General features: G+C 40.1%; 1 protein-coding gene across 2 annotated transcripts in view; it reads left to right on the forward strand.

The window, feature by feature from the left end:
• The window catches only part of XPO4 (exportin 4), a 143,365-nt gene that overhangs the window by 113,944 nt on the left and 5,707 nt on the right, over positions 1 to 23,714 (forward strand). For both annotated transcript variants that reach the window (XM_054718686.1, XM_054718687.1), the window contains exons 10-19: positions 2,311 to 2,487; positions 3,364 to 3,506; positions 3,950 to 4,095; positions 4,889 to 5,066; positions 10,456 to 10,615; positions 11,159 to 11,328; positions 12,355 to 12,529; positions 16,120 to 16,413; positions 19,006 to 19,186; positions 23,451 to 23,569. In XM_054718686.1, coding sequence (XP_054574661.1) covers positions 2,311 to 2,487; positions 3,364 to 3,506; positions 3,950 to 4,095; positions 4,889 to 5,066; positions 10,456 to 10,615; positions 11,159 to 11,328; positions 12,355 to 12,529; positions 16,120 to 16,413; positions 19,006 to 19,186; positions 23,451 to 23,569 — 1,743 coding nt within the window. The remainder of the gene's footprint in view (positions 1 to 2,310; positions 2,488 to 3,363; positions 3,507 to 3,949; positions 4,096 to 4,888; positions 5,067 to 10,455; positions 10,616 to 11,158; positions 11,329 to 12,354; positions 12,530 to 16,119; positions 16,414 to 19,005; positions 19,187 to 23,450; positions 23,570 to 23,714) is intronic.

The following is a 23,714-nucleotide window of genomic DNA, read 5'->3' on the forward strand; positions in this document are numbered from 1 at the left end:
GCATTTGTAGGTTAGGCTAGTCTATTTGTTGTAGAAACCAGAAAAACAAGTTACACATTAGGTCTCTAGACCTTTAGCATTTCTAGGTTTACTACCTATTAACAGAATGTCAGAAATGGTGGTTTGTGCCAAAACCTTTTTAAGAGTGAATATATACATAATTCAAAGACTCTTCCTTTATTTGTAACTATTAAAGAGAGATGCCTGTTATTACAAACTAACCTGGAAATCTATGTTTGCGTCTTATGATGGCCTTTATTGTATTTTCTGTTTGTTTCTCACTCTTCCCCATTGGACAAAGTTTAAAAGCATAAATGGTACATTATTTGTGTTTTTAACGCTAAGCATAGTGCTTGACACTAAGAACTCTGGGTTTCATTGAATGGTCATTTAGTGAATTTGTGATGAAGAAATTGATACACAGATTATATACCTAGATAATTAATTAAGTAGGAATGTCTCAGCATCTTCCTCAGACTCCTCTGTGTGCCCTATTGCTTTTAAAAAAAAATTATAAAATGTTAAGGAATGTCTGTGAAGTTCGCCTCACCATTTTTTTTTTTTATGAGGGAAAGTTTATTTTTTATTAATCCTCACCCAAGGATATTTTTCCATTGATATTTAGAGAGAATGGAAGGGAGGGGGGGAGGGGGAGAGACACAGAGAAAGAAATATCAATGTGAGAGAGACATATCAATTGGTTGCCTCCCAGGTCGAGCCTGCAACCGAGGTACATGCCCTTGACCAGAATCAAACCTGGGACCCTTCAGTCCACAGACCAATACTATATCCACTGAGCCAAACTGGGTAGAGTCCACATTCTTTTTTTAAAAAAAATGTTTTTATTGATTTTAGAGAGCAATGAAGGGAGAGGGATAGAGAGATAGAAATATCAATGAGAGAGAATCATTGATTGACTGCCTCCTGTACATCTCTACTGAGGCTTGAGCCCACAAACTGGTGGGAATCAAACCGGTGACCTCTTGGTTCCTGAGTTGATGCTAAACCACTGAGCAACACCAGCTGGGCTCACCACATCATCCTAATATATAAAAAGCCAGGGTCTGTCATGACTGAAACAACCGAACGGACAATTGAACAGCAGGCTGCGTGGGGCGACCAGGTCGACAGGGGGGGTAGTTGGGGATGGCCAGGTTGGCGGGGTGGGGGAAACAGTTGGGGGCCATCAGGCCGGCATGGGGGGGCAGGCAGGGGCCATCAGGCCGGCAGGTAGAGGCGGTTGATAGGGGTGATCAGGTAGGGGTGATCAGGCTGGCAGGGGGGGCAATTAGGGGCGATCAGGCAGGCAGGCAGGTAAGCAGTTAGGAGCCAGCGGTCCTGGATTGTGAGAGGGATGTCCAACTGCCGGTTTAAGCCCGATAGGCCCCATTTGGGGTGGGCCAGCCGGACCCCACCCGTGCACAAATTCGTGCACCGGGCCTCTAGTTCTTAAGTATGCTGATTAAACTAGTCATCATTCTACATTTTGTTGTTGTTAATCTTCACCCGAGGATATTTTTCCATTGATTTTTAGAGAGAGTGGAAAGGAGGGGGAGAGACAGAAACATTGATGTGAGAGAGACACAAAGATTGGTTGCCTCCCGCATATGGTATCTACCTTTGACCAGAATCAAACCCAGGACTCTTCAGTCCATAGGCTGACACTCTATCCACTGAATAAAACCGGCCAGGGCTCATTCTCCATTTTTTAAAAAATATACTTTTTTTTTAACGGATTTCAGAGAGGATGGGAGAGAAACATCAATGATGAGAGAGAATCATTGATCAGCTGTCTCCTGCAGGCTTCTTACTGGTTATATGCCCTGACCAGGAATCGAACCGTGACCTCTTGGTTCATAGGTCTGTGCTCAACCACTGAGCACACCTGCTGGGCTCATTCTCCATTTTTAATAAATTATTTAAAAGTGTGTAGTAAGTACACATTTTATATTTTCATTCTAACAGGTCTCTTGACTACAGAAAAACGTTAATATTATTTTCATTTGAAAAAACATTCCACAAAGACACTGAACTAGCTAATCTTCTTAAGAAATAAACATTGATTCCTTTTTGTGAAGATTTATTTAGAGTAAGTTATATTTTAGAAAGTTTAATTCAAAGCCTACACATTTTTACTGCAATGTTTGAATTGATTAATTTTAGGCTGAACTCAGCTAGATTATTGAGTAATAGTTGTGAACCTTTAGTAAAGGAAAAACTTATAAAACTATATGTATAGCTATTTGACTCTTGTTATAACGCCCACCTTATTTTTCTGGCCATTGTTTTGTAAAACTTCTTTTCTCTTAGCTTGATAAAGATGACATGGTCTACATGGAAGCATATGACAAGTTGCTGGAGTCCTGGCTGACATTGGTCCAAGATGACAAACATTTCCATAAAGGCTTTTTTACCCAGCATGCAGTTCAAGTCTTCAATTCCTATATTCAGTGCCACCTGGCTGCTCCAGATGGCACAAGGAATTTGGTAAGTTTTAAGCCAGATTGTGATTAAAAATCTGTTTCAGTATAGGCTCTATTTTGTTGGTTTTTATCCTCTTGTACATTGTGTAATGCTAGAAATTTGGACTGAACTTCTTCAGAATATTTGCTGAGAGCATTAGAGAGCTATAGCGGTCCCTTGTCTAAATGCACCATGTTTTGTGGTATGTAGCTAGTAGTTTAACTTACTTTCTCTTCAGTTTTCAGTTACCCACCTTTGTCTGTCTTGTTTTCAAGTGGTATTAATGACTCCGTGGTGTTAATGACTTCGTGTTCACACGGATCGTAGATCTTCAAGATGTCAGATCTTAGTGACAGAAGTTAAATCCTGTGGTGTGGGCGGTGGGTTGTGCGTGGGCAGTTAACTGTGTTTACATGTGTGTTCTGTGGGTTTATATCCTTCCCTTCGTTCTCCTCCGTGTTTCCCCCATCCCCCTCATTGGGTGGCTGTGAGGCTCTCAGCACAGTTAGGTAGGGGTCCATAGACAGCTGCACTGAGGGTTAGCTCTGGCAGCTCCCCTTCTCACGGGAAGTTAGGAAGCTGTTTCATAGTGCAACAGAAATGCGTGGCTTGCCCTAACCGGTTTGGCTCAGTGGATAGTGCGTCGGCCTGCGGACTGAAGGGTCCCAGGTTCGATTCCGGTCAAGGGCATGTACCTTGGTTGCGGGCACATCCCCAGTGGGGGGTGTGCAAGAGGCAGCTGATGGATGTTTCTCTCCCATCAATGTTTCTAACTTTCTATCCCTCTCCCTTCCTCTCTGTAAAAAATCAATAAAATATATATATATAAAAAAAGAAATGCGTGGCTTATGGGATGAGGACGTGTAGCTCATTACTCATTATTTCTCTCATTGAAAACAGACTGCCAATGGTGTGGCCTCTCGTGAGGAAGAGGAAATAAGTGAACTTCAAGAGGATGACCGAGACCAGTTTTCAGATCAACTAGCAAGTGTAGGAATGCTAGGAAGAGTTGCCGCAGAGCACTGTATCCCTCTTCTGACAAGGTACACACAGGCCAGAGAGCCCATGGAGCAAACACTCTCCTCACACTTCCCCGGAGAGCTTTCTACGTCCCGGAGCAAATGGACAGAGACACTCAGTGGCAGTCATTGGCTTGTGCATTAGAGCCAGGCACGACAGCATGGATGGCAGAGACGACGGAAACATGGTCTGAGACATGGTTTGACCCGTATCACTAAAAACTTGGATATCCAGCCGTCACATGCCTGTTTTAAACCTTGATTATTTGTAAAGCCCTGTTTTAATTCTTTTATAAATGATAAATCACAGTTCCTGTAGTGCTGTGAGAACAGTTGTGTATAATAATAAATGATTTTGTATATATCTTTTTGTGCAACATCTTAATTTATGTTAGTATATGTAAATTACGTTATTCTAGGCCTTTGCTTGTTGAACTTGATGAAACTATTATTTGTTCTTCTTGTAGTTTATTAGAAGAAAGAGTGACAAGGCTCCACGGTCAGTTACAGCGACATCAGCAGCAGTTACTTGCTTCACCCGGTTCCAGCACCATTGACAGCAAAATACTTGATGAGCTCTATGAAGATATTCACTGGCTCATTTTAGTTACAGGTTGGTTGTTGTTTCTTTTTAAAAGTGTAATTGCCAGCTGAGCAGTTTAAGCCTTAAAAATAATAGTCCATACATAGTATTAGATGAAATTTGGCAACAGCTGTTACGTTACAGCTATAGATGCATTTAAAAAATATATTGGCTAACATGTATTCAGTGCCAATTGCATACCAAATATTTTATGTAGAGCTCGTTGTAACCCACTGAATTGGTACTATTTTTAGGTATTATTATTGTTGTCATTATTATTATCCTCTTCTTATAAATGAAGAATCTGAGCCTTAAGGAGTTGTAAGGAACTAGCCCATGGTTACACTGCTATTAATTTTTGGAGCCAGTATGCAAATCTAGGCAGTCTGACTTTGAGAGTCTTCTGTAACCATACTGTCAGTGTTTCTGTATTGTAAATAATCAGGAAGAATCTTAATTTTTTAAAAGGCTTCCCTAAATATTGAGTTTTGATATAGATAATAGTAGTATTCTTATTAACTTTACAGAATATATTACTGAAAAGTATTAAAAGGTAGTAAATTAAAAGGCCTACATGTCAGTATGAGTGATAAAATTGTTGGATAAAACACTTGTCCTTTGGTTTTTCCTGTTTTTTGAGAGTTGATTATCTAGAAATAGAAAGTTTCTTCTCATCAAACTTGAAATAACATATTACATTTATAATTTACATTTACATCAATTTATATGATGTATGTAAATCAAATAAAACAAAACATTTATAGTGCAATTTGATAAATGTAGATTTGTTAAGTGTTCATTTTTAATTTTTTTTAAACTGAAGGCTACCTCTTAGCTGATGATACTCAGGGAGAGACTCCGCTAATACCTCCAGAAATAATGGAATATTCCATTAAGCATTCATCTGAAGTTGACATTAATACAACACTTCAAATTTTGGGATCTCCAGGAGAAAAGGCTTCTTCCATCCCAGGGTACAACAGAACAGATTCTGTGATTAGGTAATATGAACTCTATAGCTGTGCTCTTGTAATTTATACTGTTTTATTAAGTTCTGAGTTGATGGGTAGATGACTCAAGTGATAGATACCTCATAAATCTGATATATGAAAGAAGATAAAACTTGGAGAAGCCTTGAAATAAACAAGGACGGCAAGTACTCAGTATATGTAAGCAATGCCACTCTGGTGAGATTGACAGCCTTACCCAGAACGAGGAGAACAATTCTGAATACAGGGAGACTGAGGGGACATTTGCTCTAATGCACTGTGATTATATCCATCAGGAAGCAGTACTGATACAGGTACAGGCACTCTAAATGCAAGAAACAGAATATGAGATTATTAGAGACCCAATGAATGTTAACAGGTGTTTATTGTTCATAAAGCTAAAACTGCACATTAGTGTCTTTCTTAAGGAAAACGGATTGTTATCTTAAAAAATAGAAATATTTACCCTGAATATGTAAAACTTGAAAGCCCTGTCAGTGAAGGTAAAAGACTATGTGCCTCAAATGAAAGAATTCGCTTTGATCTTTCTAATAGTAATGGCAACTTCTTCATTACTTCTTAATGGTGACATTAAGGAGGGATAAATCTGAACTAAATGTCTTCCGAAAAGTGAGTTTGTAACAGCATTATAAATTTCAGTGTATTTATTTAAATTTAGGTTTCAGGCAGGAATGTCAGGAATGAAATAACATTGGTTTTTGTCAGTTGCAAAATCAGTAACTCAAACAGGGCACTGTCCCCCTTATTCTTTTCACTTAATGCCCAAATAAATGGATGTCACTTAAGCTGTGCAGTAGAAAATATGATCTTTAAAAAGTTGAACTCATAAGCTAATATCAAGGAAATGTTTGGGAATTTATTCCTTTATTGTTGCATTCTCTTGTTCAAAATAAAATATTAAGGCTCCATTGAAAAAGTTTTCTCTGTTCCTTTTAGGATGATAAGTGTCTGAAAATCATTGCTTTTGCTTTGGTTTGATTCATGGTGAGTGGTAATTTAAAGGCAGTTCATTTCAGTGTGCTATCACATGATATTTTTTGCCTGAGCAGTACTGTCATATTTCTTGTCTGGGCAGTACCATCAGGAATGCTTTCCTTGTATTTTTAGTGCTTTTTCAATTTTTGCCAGTCCCAGGTATCACTGTGGGAGCAAAACATTTTGGTATCTGAGAGCACAGACTATGGAGGGAGAAGGTGAGAGCTGGAACAACCACTAAAAAAAATCTTTTTTTTTTTTTTTTTAGTCCAGAAAATTAATGTGTAATTGAATGGTATATAGGAGAAATATTCCTTATTTGATTGAAAAACTAATTTACACTTCTTGAAATTATTTGACAAATAGTTGAATACCTCCTATATACCAGGCACTGTTCAAGGCATTTGGGATGCATTAGTGAACAAAACAGACAAATTGCTTCCCTTTTGAAGCTCCCTGTAGGGGAGAGACAATCAGTTAATTGTGTCGTACGTTAGGAGACCGTAAGTGCTGTGGTAAGAAGCTGAGCAGCGTCAGGGATCAAGAGTGCAGACTCAGGGACTGTTTGCAACTTTAAATAGTGAGTCAATGTTGGCTTTCTTTAGAAGGTGTCTGGTGAGCCAAGGCTTAGGGTTGGTGAGGGGCCAGGAAGGCCGGGAGGAACATTGCAGCAGTGAACAGCAGATGCCGAGACCCACCACAGGCAGTCATCCAAGAACAGCCGGAACCGCTACTGTGGATGGAGCAGAGTGAGAAAGAATTGTGTAGCAGATGGAGTCAGAGGGGAAATAGAGGGGTCAGTGAAGTCCTTGGGCCTCTGTAGTTTCTGATCTGCATGGAACGGGTGCTCTTGTCGGATTTTGAGCGGAAGAGGTGACCGTGCTGCATTGAGGGTGAACTACCTGGGGCAGAGGAGGGCGCAGGGGATCAGTGAAGAGGCTAGCTGCTGTCATCCATAGAAAGGTGCTACTCCAGACCAGGGTGATAATAGAGGTAGTGGGAAGTTAAAGAAAGCTCTCTTTGACTCACTGTGCTGACTTCTGGTTTATGAATTGAGAAGGTAGTCCCGTATTTCCCATAATACCAAGACTGGGTTATTTGGGACACGGAATGCTGTCTGAAATGTAAAATATGTTCAGATAGCACGCGGAAGAAACTGAAGTAGGACCAGGGCATCAGTCTTGGGATAGCAACAACTAAAACAACATTGTGATGTTTTCAGTTGTTTCACCTTCTCTGAGAATGTGATAGAAGGGTGATAGAGTGATGTAGGAGGACGGAGGGAGGGGCTCCTCACAAGAGGTGGCATTTAAACTGACATCTGGAGGATGAATGGGAACTTGCAGCATAAAGAGGAAGGAGAATCGTATTCCAGGCGTTGACAGCAGCCTAGCAGAGAGCCAAGAAGTGAGAGGAGGCTCATGTGCACACGTGAGGGGAGAGGTGTTTGAAGGTGGAGAAGGAGGGTGGGCCAGTGAAGTTGGATTAAAAGTGTTGAAAGGGTTTGAAACGGAAGTGAGCTAATCACATTGTTTTGTTAGAAGATTGCAGTGTAGAAGCTGGACGTAAAGGTGGCTGGTAAGTTAGGAAGCATTCCCATTAGTGGAGTGAAGATGGGGAAGGGCAGGTGGGTGGCGGGGTTTCAGGGGCAGCTCTGGAGGACGTTGGGGTCGATCAAGAGCAGTGAGGAGAGGCAGGCGTGAGGACAGGCCCCCGAGCACAGGGTTCGTCTTCCTGCGGTACTCTTCTTGACCTTGCTCCCCTTTTACAAAAAAAGGGCAAAACTCTTCCTTGTTCAAGTCTTACTGTGATGGGTTGGCAGGTGTGTAGAAACCTACAGAGTTCCAGATAGTGTGGTATTAGGATTGAGTGACGAGAGTAATGGTTAGCCAGTAATTTTGTAAGTCAGGAGGTTTTCAGTCCTTTGCCTTAAATAACACTGAAGAATGACTTAATAAAGCTGTCAGTTATCATGTTATTAAAAATAGTTTTTGGTGGTAAAGCTCTAGTGATTTTTGGCATATAACTTGCAACAAGTTCAGATAATTTAGGGCCCTGCTATTTTCAAAATGCCTTCAATTTCCTTACATGAATGAGTTTTCACAGTCTTTTTATCTATTAAAATGAAAAACAGGAGCCAAATTATACTCAACTCTGTCTCATTCTAGCAGTAAGAAATATTTTTTCACAGGTACATAAACTTATTTTGAAAAATAAAACCCTGCTACATTAATCTCATTTAGACATATTCATGTTTAATATTTTAAATGTGTGTTGACATTTTGTGCAATTGTGTACTACTAAGTATTGTAATAACTCAATACAGAAGACATTTTAAAAGTCTTACGATCATTGGAAATTATATAAAATTATATTTTAGTAGCTAGACATATTTGTTTCAGAGAAGTATATTCTGTGATTAATAAAATAAATAGAAAATTTATTATATTAAGATAATAGTCTGCAGGGGAATGAAATAAAAATTTAAGGAGTTAAAGAAACAATGTAAAGTTTCCAACTGTTAAAAACTTGTTTATTTTTCAAATGGATGGTGGTGAGTATCACAACAGCATGGTAATTAAATTCCAGTGCATAAATTTAAATGGCTACTCCAGCTATTTCAGATTCTGTTAGGCTGAAAATTATAATATTTATTCTTTTAAAAAATTTTTCTAGATGTCTTAATGAGATTTCTTTGTTTTAGAGGAGAACAGCTTCTTTAAAACATCAAATTCTGTCTCACCAAAACTGTTGATTCTCATAGGAAGATGTTAATGCATTGTGAAGTTGTCAGGATATTGTTGTTTACATGCACCCTGAAATAACTTTTTTAAAGTTTGAACTCTGGTGGTGAAGGGAGTATACATAGTGAGAAAGAAGAGGTTCTAGGGACAGAACCTTAGAAACCAACTGTTTAAAAGAAGAAGGGGGTCAGAGGAGAAGAGGATGTCATAACCCGAGGAAGAGTAAGAAACAAATTAGGGGGAATATGTAAGGTATGGTACAAGGGAAGACATTTCAAAAGGGCAGAGTGGTCAGTAGTATCTGGTATTTCTGGGACATTGAGCTGGATAAAGAACTGAAAAGTCTATGATTTCATCACAAAGAGACAGTTCAGTTATCTTGAGAGTAGTAGGAAGGTAGTGGCCAGACTTCCTGTGATTAAAACCCCTTTCTTAGCACTGATATCACAAAATGGTGCAGTAATGGGTTCTTTCAATTAAATCTTTGCTTCTTTGCCTTTTAACTAAAGGCATATTAAATATATATCATGTCTAGTTATGTGTTCCCCTAACCCCATCCTGAAACAAAGGCTTTTTTTTATTTATCTGCATGTCATGTGTTGTTAATTATGTGGTGTAGGAAAGCACATTGCATACACCATGTAGGTGATTTTTCTAGTAAGGTTTTAATTTTATAATAGCATTAAGAATCAAGTTTGATAGGAAATGAATAGGACTATCAGATTTTTTTAATCCTCACCCAAGGATATGTTTGTTTGTGTTAGAGAGAGAGAGAGAGAGAGAGAGAGAGAGAGAGAGAGAGAGAGAGAGAGAGAGAGAGAGAGAGAGAGAGAGAGAGAGAGAGAAAGAGAAAGAGAAAGAGAAACAGAAACATGGGTTGGTTGCCTCCCGTAAGCATCCCTACTGGGGATCAGACTTGCAACCTAGGTATGTGTCCTGACCGGGAATCGAACCTGCAGTCTTTTTGATGTTCAGGATGACACTCCAACCAATTGAGCCATCTGGCTGGGACAGGACTATCAGATTTAAAGACAGGACTTAATATTCAAAAATATTCTGGATAAGCCTATTACCAGACCCTGCACCATAAAATGACCAATGCTAATCATGGCACTGTTAAGTAGTGATGGTGTGCCGAAAATGTTAGCATTTACTCTGAAATTTTATTTTATTTTATTGTATATGTTTTTATTGACTTGAGAGGCAGAGGGAGAGAAAAAAAAATATTCTTGCGAGAGAGAAACATCGATTGGTTGCCTACTGATTGGCAACCGAAACTCAGGTATGTGCCCTGATGGGGAATTGAACCTTTTAGTGTACAGGACGATGCTCAACCAATTGAGTCACACTGGCCAGGGCTACTCTGAACTTTTAATTTTATGTATTTCTCCATTTTGAATCTGAAAAATTTCTGTATATGGTAATGCAGGTACAACTTCAACAGAAGGATGTCTCTGGCCACAACTCCTCTCCATTTCTTTGTCTTGTTTGCTGCTTCCTGAAAGATGAGCAACAAAGTAGGGCATTTGTCTACAGCCTTATTAATGAAATTTTCAAGTATAACCTGGCATAAATCCCAGAGAATTGGGAAACAAAAAAAGGACTTTTATGAAGAAATTAACTAATAAACGAAGAATAATGACTTCTTTTTGTACCCATAGGCTGTTATCTGCCGTTCTCAGAGTTTCGGAAGTTGAGTCTCGAGCAATAAGAGCAGATCTCACTGATCTGCTAAGCCCTCAAATGGGCAAAGATATTGTTTGGTTTCTAAAACGCTGGGCAAAGACTTATCTCCTGGTGGATGAGAAGCTATATGATCAGGTCAGAATGTAAAACTCTTTAACTTCATTTGGATTTATGATTATGGAAATCATAGAAATGAGAACATTTTCTTGGAGATTTTATCCTCAAAATGTGACTAAGAGCTGAACATTTTCCACATTGAAGAGAACTCCATTAATAACATGCTATTTTAATAACTTTTCTTACGGCACATCATTTAATTCAGTGTACTTTAACCAATATTAAATTATAGATTACTGTTTGAGAATGGGTTAACTTATATTCTTTGAATTTGTGTAAATACCATGTTAGTGTGTTAATAACAACAATTAAAGTGAACAGGAAAATCACATTGGATAATACTTCCAGCAATAAAGATACATTTTAAAAAATCACATTGGAAAGCATTAAGTGGATTGAGGATGTCTCTTTTGGATTTACAGATATGAATTTATAAAATGTGAAGTGAGCAGCACTTAATATTTAGATGCTAATTTCAGTTTTATTTTTCTTTGGATTTTTTTTTTTTTTTTTTTTAGTTGATCATTTTTTCTGACCTAAAATATTGGTTTTCTCTTTAAGATAAGTCTACCATTCAGTACAGCATTTGGAGCAGATACTGAGGGTTCTCAGTGGATTATTGGCTACCTCTTACAGAAAGTCATCAGCAACCTCTCGGTGTGGAGCAGTGAGCAGGACCTTGCTAGTGACACTGTGCAGCTCCTTGTCACTTTGGTGGAAAGGAGAGAAAGGTAAGCTGATTGTAAGAATCAGGCTGTGTGTCTGTGTCTAATGAGCTGGCTTTTTAGTGTAGACTTGGCAAATGACAAACAGTTGGTCCTAAGGTCTAGGTAGATCCTGCATTTTTGGCGCAGTGTGTTTAAAAAACAGTGTCATGTTATTACAAGTGCAAATAGGGTTTCCCTGTGTTACAGTGGGGGTTGCATTGACTGTTCAAGGATTTGTTATGCAAGTATCTTATGAATACCATACATATTTAATTTAGTAATTTATTTATACATTAAAGTTTTAAAAAACTTTACTATAAAATAGTTTCATTTGATTTTTCAGGTATCCTATTAGTATTATCCCATTTTAAAGATGAGAAAAACTGATAATTTAGTAATTAAAAATTGCTTTCTACAACAGATTCTGGAAATATTTTCATTTTTCTTATTGCATAGGAATATGGTTATTATTTCTATTGTCATTGGCTACTACTTATTGATTTCTTATAATATACTAGGTACTTTTCCAAGCATTTCATATAAAGTATCCCATTTATTCACATCAATCTCAGCCATGAGATGTAAGGTTGTTATTACTGTTGTTATCTCTATTTTACAGATCAGGAAACTGATTCAATAAGAGAGGTTAAATACATTTTACATTGTCAGATTACCAATGGGATTTGAATGCAAGCTTGTGGGTCTCTAAATTCTATGCCCCATTTACTGGACTTGAAAATCAATTAAATCTAGCCTGAACAATGTTGCTCAATGATTGAGCATCGACCCATCAACCAGGAGTCCATGATTCAATTCCTGATCAGGGCACATGCCTGGGTTGTGGGCTCGATCCCAGTAGGAGGCGTGCAGGAGGCAGCTGATCAATGATTCTCTCTCACCATTGATATTTCTGTCTCTCCCTCTTCCTTTCTCTGAAATCAGTAAAATTAAATAAATAAAATTAATTAAATCCAGGCACCTTCCATTTTGTTTACTTAGTTTACATACAATCTAAGTGGTACATCTTTCTTTTGTTGTTTTTGCCCATAGGGCAAACCTAGTAATCCAGTGTGAAAACTGGTGGAATTTAGCTAAACAGTTTGCGACCCGAAGCCCCCCTCTGAATTTTCTGTCCAGTCCGGTGCAGAGGACGCTGATGAAGGCCCTTGTCCTGGGAGGCTTTGCACAGATGGACACAGAAACCAAACAACAGTATTGGACTGAGGTAACAGTTCCCCTGATAATGATAGCACCCTCTGGTGGAACTTGGTTGTTTTATCTATGTATTGCCATAAAATAGTCCCTGGAGATATAAACATTGGTCATTGCATTTCTGTATTTTTCCCTTCTAATGTATAGGTTGAAGCTTATTATTTTGTAAATGTCATCTTATGATTTGTTCGTATCTGCTTGTGATGACATTGAATATTAATTATCAATATTCTGCAGTGTTCTGCAGTTTAGGTATATTTTCCTCTCCAATTCAAATGAGAATCTGAAGTGGTATATTAATTCTTCATTAAGAATCAGTGAAATGTTCTTTTGTCTTGAACAAGGAAATACGAATAAACCATTGTATTAGTTTGTTAAGGCTGCTATAACAGAGTAACACAAACTTAGCGGCTTAAGCAACAGAAATTCATTGTTTCACTGTTCTGAAGGCAGGAAATCTGAGATCAGGTGTCCAAGGGTTGGTTACGTCTGAGGCTGCGAGGGATCATGTGGTCCAGGCCTCTCTTGACTTCTGGGGCTTTGCTGGCAATCTTCAGCATTCTTTGTCTTGTTGACACACCACTCCAACCTCTGTCTTCATCTTCACATGAAAATCTCCATGTTTGCTTGCCTTTGTTCAAATCTCCCCTTTTTATATGGACACCAGTCATACTGGATTAGGGGGTCTGTCCTAATGACATGATCTTAATTTAACTAATTGTATCTGAAAACAGCCCTATTTCTACATAAGGCCATGTTCTGAGTTTCTCGGGGTTTGGCCTTCAACATAGCAATTTTGCAGGGACATAATTCAACTCATAACAACCACCATGGACATTGCCTCACATAATAAGCTTTAAATTGGGAACCAAGACTTACCATTGTATGTAGGTTACCAACCTATAGTCCTTGAGACTAGAAGGGGCAGACATTAGGGAGTTGTGACTTTAGAACCAGAAAAACCAGGCTGACAATGTATTTTAGTTGAAATAATTGTGTTATTATACATACAGCTTTAAATAGAATTAAGGTATTACCTTCATGAATATGTCTATTGACTCTTATAACTTAGGGCATGACTCAGTATCCATAGTTATGTTCCATGCTACGAGGAGTTGAAAAGGAGAAAAACAGGCAGGTGCTTTTATTGGGCTTGACCCTGTAGAACAGAAGTTGGAAAACTGTAACCCACAGACCAAATCTAGCATGCTGTCTGTTCCTATAAAGTTTTATTGAAACACAATTACTCTTAGTTGTTTACATGTTGTCCATGGCTGTGTCTGAAAGACAGCATAATTGTAATGGAGTAGTTGGGCAACAGGTAGCATATCCTGCCCAGTATAAAATATTTACCCTCTGGCCCTTTATACAGGGTGGGGCAAAAATAGGTTTATAGTCGTTCATATGAAAATAATACAACAATTAATAAATCCTAATATATAAAAACCCTGGGTCATAACGACCAGTAACGACTGAGGCTCGACCAACCGGAAGTCAGCCGTGGCAACCCAGCGCTGACTGCTTCTGCTGCAAGCGCAGTGCCCCAGCACTGACTGCTGAGGGGGCTGCGAACCAGTGCCAGAGAGAACCCTGAAGAGAGAAGCAGGGACTGATCCGTTGCCTCTGTGGCAGCTTTTGATCAGCACTTGCCTCTCTCTTTCCAGGCCTCCACCGGAGCTGCTGATCAGCCCCGCCTTTCTGATCAGGCCCCATTGATAGGCCCAGAGACGCTGACAGGCATAGAAACCGACCAATCAGAACCAAATCTGGGTGAAGTGTGAGGAAACATTGGATGCCTAGGAGGTGGAGCTTTTGACACTGACTGGCATAGAAACTGACCAATCAGAACCAAATTGGCCAGCAGATGAGGGCAGTTGGGGGCGAGATCAGGCAGGCAGAGGCAGTTGGGGGCGAGATCAGGCAGGCAGAGGCAGTTGGGGGCAAGATCAGGCCGACAGGGGAGGGCAGTTAGGGGTGATCAGGCAGGCAGGCAGACGGGATGGGGGCAATCAGGCAGGCAGGCAGAGGCAATTAGGGGCGATCAGGCAGGCAGGCAGGTGAGCGGTTAGGAACCAGTGGTCCCAGATTGCGAAAGGGATGTCTCCCAAGGGATCCCCGATTGGAGAGGATGCAGGCTGCGCTGAGGGAACCCCCCTCAAATTTTGTGCACCGGGCCACTAGTGATAATATAAGAATAAACTCTGTTTTGTGTACTCAAACTGTAAAACTACTTTTGCCTATTCCTGTAGAACACAGTGTCAGTTTCTACTTTGAGGTTTAATGTTTTATTGGTAAGAGATGAGGATAGTGGCTGAATTTTGTGGATGGCATTGAAGTTGTGTTCTGTGAGTTTTCCTTCTCTCTCTCTCTCTCTCTCTCTCTCTCTCTCTCTCAAAGCTAAATTACTTAAGGAAGTGAGATGATAGCATGCACTTATATTTTTCCATGAGTTACAATTTTTGCTGTATTGAGATGTAATTGACATACATCACTGTATAAGTTTAAGGTGTACAGCATAATGGTTTGACTTACATTTAATGTGAAATAAGTTCAGTTATCATCCATCATCTCATATAGATACAAAAAAAAGAAAAATTTCCTTGTGCTAACTCTTGGGATTTAATCTCTTAACAGCTTTTCTATGTGTCATACAGTGTTAGCCATAATCATCATGATGTATATCACAGCGGTTGCCAACCCATGGTCCACGAGGTCTGAAAGGTTGGCAACTGCTGGTATATCACACCCCTAGTGCTTATATTTACTTTACAACTGAGAGTCTGTACCTTTTGACCACCTTTCTTCAAATCCCCATTCCCCCCACCCCTATTGTTGGAAACAACAGAAGTTTTTCTGTGAGTTTGGTGCTTTTGTTTTTTGTTTTTTTTGTGTTTTTTTTTAGTAGATTCCACATGTAATTTAAATCATACAATGTTTGTCTTTCTCTGTCTGACTTATTTCCCATGGTATAATGCCCTCAAGGTCCATCCATGTTGTTTCAATACAGGATATTTTTGGGTGTGTTTTTTTTTATGGCTGAATAGTATTGCATCATGTATATACATCACAGCATTCTTTATCCATCATCCTTCAGTGGACATTTAAAGTTAGACTGTTTCCATGTGTCGGCTATTGTATATAATGCTGTTATGGACATGTGGGTGCAGATATCTTTTCAAATTAGTGTTTTCATTTCCTCTGAATATGTACCCAGAAGTGGAATTGCTGTGTCATATGGTAGTTCTATTTTTAATTTTTTGAGAAACCTTTATATTATTTTCCATAGTGGCTGCACCAGTTTACAAACCTACCAACATTGCAGGAGGGTTCCCTTTTCTTCATGTCATCACCAGCTTTTATCTCTTGTCTTTTCTGTAACAGCCATTCTAACAGGTGTGAGGTAATGTCTGCTTCATGCAGACGTTGTGATGATCCTCAAAATGGGGAATATAACGTATGATTCAGAATTCTTTGTTTTCTGTGCTTTTTCTACCTCCAGCGGTTAAAAATGTTTTGGAAAGTGACTTTTTTTGTTGTTGAGGAAATAAAGATAAAGAAAAAAATAAGGTAGGCTTTTAGAAAATCCATGCTTTGTTTTTATAGGTTCTTCAGCCATTGCAGCAGCGATTCTTAAGGGTGATAAATCAGGAAAACTTTCAGCAGATGTGCCAGCAAGAGGAGGTCAAGCAGGAAATCACTGCCACGCTAGAGGCCCTATGTGGCATTGCCGAGGCTACCCAGATTGACAACGTGGCAATTCTTTTTAATTTCTTAATGGACTTCCTTACCAATTGCATTGGATTGATGGAAGTTTACAAAAATACCCCAGAGACTGTCAATCTCATAATAGAAGTTTTTGTTGAAGTTGCACATAAACAGATATGCTATCTTGGAGAGGTGAGTGCTTTCTAATTTTATCCCTTTAGGATTAAAACTCCTTAAAGCTATCTTATACACCGAGTGGCCAGATTATTATGATCTCTGAACGCATAATAATCTGGCTACTCAGTGTATATCCTATATAATAAAAGGCTAATATGCAAATTGTCCCCTGGACCAGGAGTTCAACCAGCAGATAGGCCGGCCAGCTGCCCATGTCCCCTCCCCCTGGCCAGGCCGGCCGGACCCACCCATGCACGAATTCATGCACCTGGCCTCTAACACACACACACACACACACACACACACACACACACACACACACACACACTGAGTGGCCAGATTATTATGCATTCTGAGATCATAATAATCTGGCCACTCAGTATATAATAAAGAGGGGAATATGCAAATTGACCATCACTCTGCCACAAAGATGATGGCTCCCACAACGGAGGCGGGATTTCCATAACACAAGAATGCTGCACCCACAGCAGAGGCCGAGTTCCCGTAATGAGCCTTAACAAGCAATCAGCAGGGACCTGACGCTGCACGCCCACCCCCCACTTTCGTGGGGCTTGACAGGGGACCTCAGGCCGCGCCCCCCGCCCCGGCACCGAGCCAGGGAACCTGAGGCTGGGCCCCCCGCCTGGCGGGGCTTTACACGGGACCGCAAGGTGCTCCTCCTGCTCTGGCGCCAAGCCAAGGGGCCTTAGGCCGCACCCCCCGCCCTGGTGCTGGGCTGGGGGACCGCAGGCCACAACCCCCCACCCGGAGGGGCTTGACAGAGGATCTCAGGCCACGTCCCCCACCTGGCGGGGCTTGACGAGGGACCTCAAGGCTTGCCCCCCGCCCCAGCGCTGGGCCAGGGGACCTGAGGCTGCGCCCCCCGCCCAGAGGGGCTTACAAGGGTGGGACCGGCCGGGTCTGGATCTAGCCCAATGTGGCGGGGGCCTGGCCTGGTCTGGGTCTCACGCGATTTTGAGGCGCACGTGGATGGGCGGGGACTTGACTCTGGGTCCCGTGGTGAGCCCCAGACTCTGATAGGAGGAAGATTTTCATATACATTTTACTAATTTTCTTTCATCTCTGACACTTCTATTATAGAGAAAGGGCAAATAGCAATATTAAAATATTTCCTCTAATCCCCTTTTAATGTGCACGAATTTCATACACCAGGCCACTGGTAACAAAATAATAGGTATTTGCCTTCAAATTTAATGAATATTATCTGAAGTGTTTTTATGCCTCCAAAAGGTTTTTCAAAATAAATTAGAATTTGGAGTATGGCATGTTGAATGAATATAAATTCTTGCCCTAAATACATGTTAATAATCAGTAATTTCTTTGGGCTAATATGTTATTAAATCATTCAAATGAGGAATATTTGATAAAACAAATGAATTATGGTAGAGAACTTTATTTCTCTGTGGTAGAACACTAAGGCCTAAATTTTTTTTAAGGGTTTTCTTTTAAAAAAAAAATATATTTATTGATTTCAGAGAGGAAGGGGAGAGGGAGAGATAGAAACATCAATGATGAAAGAGAATCAGTGATTGGCTGCCTCCTGCACACCACCCACTGGGGATTGAGTCCACCACCCGGGAATCGGGTCCACAACCCGGGAATGTGCCCTGACCAGGAATTGAACTGTGACCTCCTGGTTCATAGGTTGATGCTCAACCACTGAGCCACGCTGGCAGGGCAAGCCTAAAATTTTTAAAATATATATATTTTATTGACTTTTTACAGAGAGAAAGGGGGAGGGATAGAGAGTTAGAAACATCGATGAGAGAGAAACATAGATCAGCTGCCTCCTGCACACCCCCTACTGGGGATGTGCCCGCAACCAAGGTACATGCCCTTGACCAGAATTGAACCTGGGACCCTTCATTCACAGGTCGAAACTCTGTCCACTGAGCCAAACCAGTTAGGGCAAGCCTAAAATTTTTAATGGCAGTTTGTATAACTGTTTTGTAAATCAGGTAAGTGTTTAGACGCACTAAATCCTTTTATATTTAGTAAGCAAAGATGTATGTTTTGTTCCATTAAATTATCTAGAAAGCTTTTTAAAAACAGCCTTAAACATATATTTGTACTTGTTAGCATCAGATTAGCTTAATTCTTGTCCAAATCATTTAATATGGGCTCCTGACTTGTATTTTTTTTTTATTAGATCAAAGGAACCTACTTGAAATTGAGGTTATATTTAAAATATTAAAAATGTAGTCACAGGTAAATTATTGAGAGGGCATGACAGTGCCATTCTCATGTTTAAGACCACTGTTTGGTACTCTGTGTTTTTGCAAGTTATACAATTTTAAATGTTAAAATCAGTGAAGAAGTTGAATAGCAGCAATAAAGTAGTTCTGTTGCCATAGTCTTATCATCTCTAGTCAAGTGAAAAAAAAAAAAGGATATTTTATTGCTTGAAAACTGCTAATATTTTAAGTATGACTAAGTGTTAATGTTTTTTTGTTAATGTTTTAATGTAGTTTAAAACAAGCGTTTGAGATCGTTGGGATTTAGAGTAACTTTATTAGATTATGTTTTTTAATTTATGTAATATTTATATATTTTTTGGTAGCCTAATTTCTGCATGCTTTCTTATAGTCCAAAGCGATGAACTTATATGAAGCCTGCCTCACTTTGTTGCAAGTATATTCTAAGAATAATTTGGGGCGGCAGAGAGTGGATGTCACAGCCGAGGAGGAGCAATACCAGGACCTACTTCTTATTATGGAACTTCTTACAAACCTTCTGTCAAAAGAGTTCATAGACTTCAGTGATACAGGTAGGGTGTGAGCTTTGTGATTATTATTATATTTGTTAAACCAAAGGGTATTTTGTTAAGTAAAATCCTATGAGGAAGTTCAGTTTACAGAATAGATGAAAATGTCATCTCTGGTCACTACAGTGAGGGCGGAACTCCCAGTCTTTCCTGCTTGGCTTTCCTCTTGTAAGAAGAATAGTAAAATCTTCCATCTGTTAGGTTCTTACCAAATGCCAGGTACTATACCTATCAAAATGGTGTGAGGTAGGAACCGCTGTTACACTCATTTTATAGATGAGAAACAGGTGCAGGAACACTCGCCCACAGATGTGGAGCAGTAAATTGCAGGACTAGATTCACATCCTGGCACCAAACGTCAGAGTTATGCTTAATTGACTGGTCCCTCCGTGTCCTGAGGTGGCTGCCCTGGAAAGCCTTCCAGAGTGAGGCTTGGGAATCCTTGTTGGGGTGGGAAATGCTGATTCTGGAGCTCACAGGCCATGCTTGGGAGAGTAACTTAGTGGCTCTCGGACAGCAGAACCCGCGAAGTCAGTCATCCTTCCAGTACCTTTACAGAGGGAATGCTGAGAAATGCCCTTTGGCGTGTAGAGTGTTCATGGGTGAGCTCAGGAGTCTCTGGTCCTGAGGTTGGTGCCTGGTAGCCAGGAATCATTGCAGGTGAGAACTTCACCAGTAATTGAAACCTTCCGTATTTGTAGTGTTCTCTTACCTCCCTCCCACCTCACGGCCCACCTTCCCTTAACACAAAAGAGATCTTGCTTTCTGAGAGAAAAAACAAACCCTGTTGAGCATCTCCTTTTATGTTCTGCAGATATTTTTTATTGTGGACACTTTTTCCTTATAAGATTCTCTTTTTGAGCTGGGTGCTGTAACTCCACTTTCCTTATTATGCCCCATACTTGAGCTTGTTCTTTCTCTGTTTCCTTATTCACTGGATTCCAGTTCTTTTTGGTGTCTGTGTATTCATGAGCCCCCAGGTGAGACGGTTTTCAAGGCCCTGTCCCACATCCCCTCAGCGCTTCCTTCCCATACCAAACCGAAATGGCCACCCTGCCAGGTGCCAGGCCCGCCTCTCACACGAGAGTTATTCCCATGCTTTCTGATTTCTTTAGGTCCTTAATTCGGGAATTCTCAACCTTTTCTAGGTCGTGAGCTTTTAAATCCTGAAGTAGTTACTGAGCCTTTTCCTTGAAAAGTTAGTTTTATACCAACCTGCAGTTTCACACACTGTGTCTGTTTGTTGGTGGGCTCTTGGAAACTTTTCTGTACTTTCCAGGATGTAAGCATCCTGTCAGAGTCTGTCCCCTGAGTAATTTGACTAAAAAATCCGAGCTGGCATTGAGAGGGAGGGAGAGCTGTTAAGGGCATTTGGAGGGAAAAGCCCCTGCAGTCTCCCAGGTTTATGGTACAAGTTGCACTTCGTCTTTCTGTTCTACAACAAATGAGAGAGCAAACACTATAGTTAAACAGGAGAGGGGAGGTTTTCAAAATAAAAGAGCAAAAACATTCAAGTTATAATTAAACATTAAGAAAAGAAATTGAGGTTAAAATCCTCAGGATTGAAAGTACAAAGTAAGGGGAGGATTGAAAGTACAAAGCAAGGGGGTAAAGAATAAAATAAGGGTAAATAGGATTGAAGTTCAGATGATAGAAAAATGAAGACAGTTAAAATAGAAAAATGATAAAGGAACAGCATTAACTATTTAAATAGATAGTAAAAAGGAAGATAATATTTTAAGTCATTATTTTTCAAGTAAAGCTAATAGGTGAGATAAAAACAAAATATTTTAAGTATTATGAAATGAAATTAACATGCTAGGTGGCCTATTAAATGCATAACTGGCAGTGTGGCTTTGTTCTCCATTCTCGAATTCTTAGCAGAGCTCGTGGCTGGAGAGCTGTGCCCATCACGCCCCGGGACCCAGCCTCCATGTAGAGAGCCTGTTAGGGAAACCTGCGGGCAGTGCCCGCACAGCCTCACGGCCCAGACAGACCTGTTTTATGGACCTGAGGCCCCTGGGGAGAAGTTCAGAATTAGGTGGTTTTTATGTAGAATTGCTTTTTTATTTATCCCATTTTATCTTTTTCCCCTTTTTCTAAAGTAATATGCTCTTAATAGAAAAATATACTTTTTATTGATTTCAAAGAGGAAGAGAGATAGAAACATAAATGATGAGAGAGAATCATTGATTGGCTGCCTCCTGCACACCCCACACTGGGGATGGAGCCCACAACCCAGGTATGTGCCCTGACTGGGAGTCGAACTGTGACCTCCTGCCTGGTTCATGGCTCGACACTCAACCACTAAACCACATTGGCTGGGCATTATATTCTGTCTTTTTTATTAATGTATTCTTGACCTTTTTCTCATCAATAGGAATTTTTTATGACTTTTTGATGGCTGAATGGTTTTCCACATTTGGGAATTTAATCAGTTTCACTAATATTGGACATCTGAAATATTTATGATTTTGCTGTTGTAAATAGAGATGCAGCAATCATTTCTGTGGACAAATCTCTGTCGGAATTTGATTATATCTTTTAGTATGTACAGTGCTCTGAAGGTTTCTACTATATAACTCTTACGGGTAACTGTCACACTGTATCCTGACCAACATGTAAATGTTATCCTTTAAAAGTCCTCTTCAGCCCCAGCCAGTTTGTCTCAGTGGATAGAGCATTGGCTTGCGGACTAAAAGGTCCTGGGTTCAATTCTGGCAAAGGGCACATACCGTGGTTGCAGGTTCCCCAGCCCTGGTCGGGGTGCCTGCAGGAGGCAACCAATCAATATATCTCTCTCACATCGATGTTTCTCTCTGTCTCTGTCTCTCCCTTCCACTCTCTCTAAAAATCAATGGAAAAATATCCTCTGGTGAGGATTAACAACAACAACAAAAATACATCTTGAATTTAATGAATCAGAAATAGTAACTTTAGTCCTGGCCAGTTTTTCAGTGGTTAGAGCATCAGCCTTTGGACCAAAGGGTCGAGGGTTTAATTCCCTGTCAAGGGCACGTACTTTGGTTGTAGGTTCAATCCCTGGTCTCAGTTGGGGCGTGTGCAGGAGGCAACCAGTTGATGTGTCTCTCATACCGATGTTTCTCTCTCTCTCTTTTCTCCCCTCCCTCCCTCCCTCCCTCCCACACTCTTTCTGGAGATCAGTGGAGAAAATATCTTTGGGTGAGAGATTAAAAAAAAAAAATTACATTGCTTGATTAGAATGAACTGTTTTTCATTGGATTGGTGGTTTTGTTAGATGTTTGTTTATGGACTTTGCTCGCTTATCTATTTAAGTCTTATGATTCCTATTAATTTATAGGCATGGATTAAGGATAATAAACTCTTCATTCTCGTAGCTCTTTTTTAAAAAAATGACTTTCTCTTTTATGTGACCTGTTAATTTCCATATTTTCCCCCATTCCTTTTCAGCTAAAAATATTCCACACACCTAAGAGATAAAATAGATATTATCATGGAAATAAATTAACTCATAGTGCCACTAGTGTGTCAGTAGGTTAGATTTATTTTTCACAACATTGATTAAGCATTAGTTTTCTCTTATTATTTTAAATATATTTTTTATTGATTTCAGAGAGGAAGGAAGAAGGAGAGAGCAGTAGAAACATCAGTGATGAGAGAGAAGCATTGATCGGCTCCCTCCTGCACACCCCACACTGGGGATCAAGCCCGCAACCGGGCATGTGCCCTGACCCGGAATCAAACTTTGACCTCCTAGTTCAGTGATGGCAAACCTATGACACGCGTGTCAGCACTGACACGCGTAGCCATTTCTGATGACACGCGGCCGCTGAGGCGGCCACATGCCGAGGATGAAACATTTGCTGCTCCTGAGGATGAAACATTTGTGAAATAATGTTTTTTCCTCAAAGTGACACACTACCCGAGTTATGCTCAGTTTTTTGGCGAAGTTTGACACACCAAGCTCAAAAGGTTGCCCATCACTGACCTAGTTCATAGGTCGACGTTCAACCACTGAGCCACACCGGCCTGGCAGTTTTCCTTTATTATTGAAGAGTAATATTTGATGTAAACACAGAATACCATCTGTATAGAGTACTCTGAGATCCTAAACAGTGAAATACAGAAGGGTGACCCAGGCAAGCTTACCAGGTGTCCTGTTATCCAGTCAGATTTATTGTGGCTTAAGATTCAAATCTGTTTTTGTTTCTCAAGGGTAGAATGTATCCAACTTTGCAGATTTGTTGATGTTATGGCTGTAAGACTGCGTGGTTTCTGTTTATAGATGAAGTGTTTAGGGGACATGAGCCGGGGCAAGCAGCAAGCAGGTCTGTGTCAGCCGCGGATGTTGTTTTGTATGGAGTCAACCTAATTCTGCCCTTGATGTCACAAGATCTTTTGAAGGTAATTGAAGAAAGTGAATATGAACATTAAAATGTGTGTGCTTGAAGTTTTAAGATATTTTAGACAACAATGTCCCTCTGATTTAACTAAGGGATATGAATACCTGTTTGTCTGATAAGTACACGTGGAAATAAAACATTTGAGT

Source organism: Eptesicus fuscus, chromosome 7 (assembly GCF_027574615.1).
Source record: "Eptesicus fuscus isolate TK198812 chromosome 7, DD_ASM_mEF_20220401, whole genome shotgun sequence".
Taxonomy (NCBI): Eukaryota; Metazoa; Chordata; class Mammalia; order Chiroptera; family Vespertilionidae; genus Eptesicus; species Eptesicus fuscus.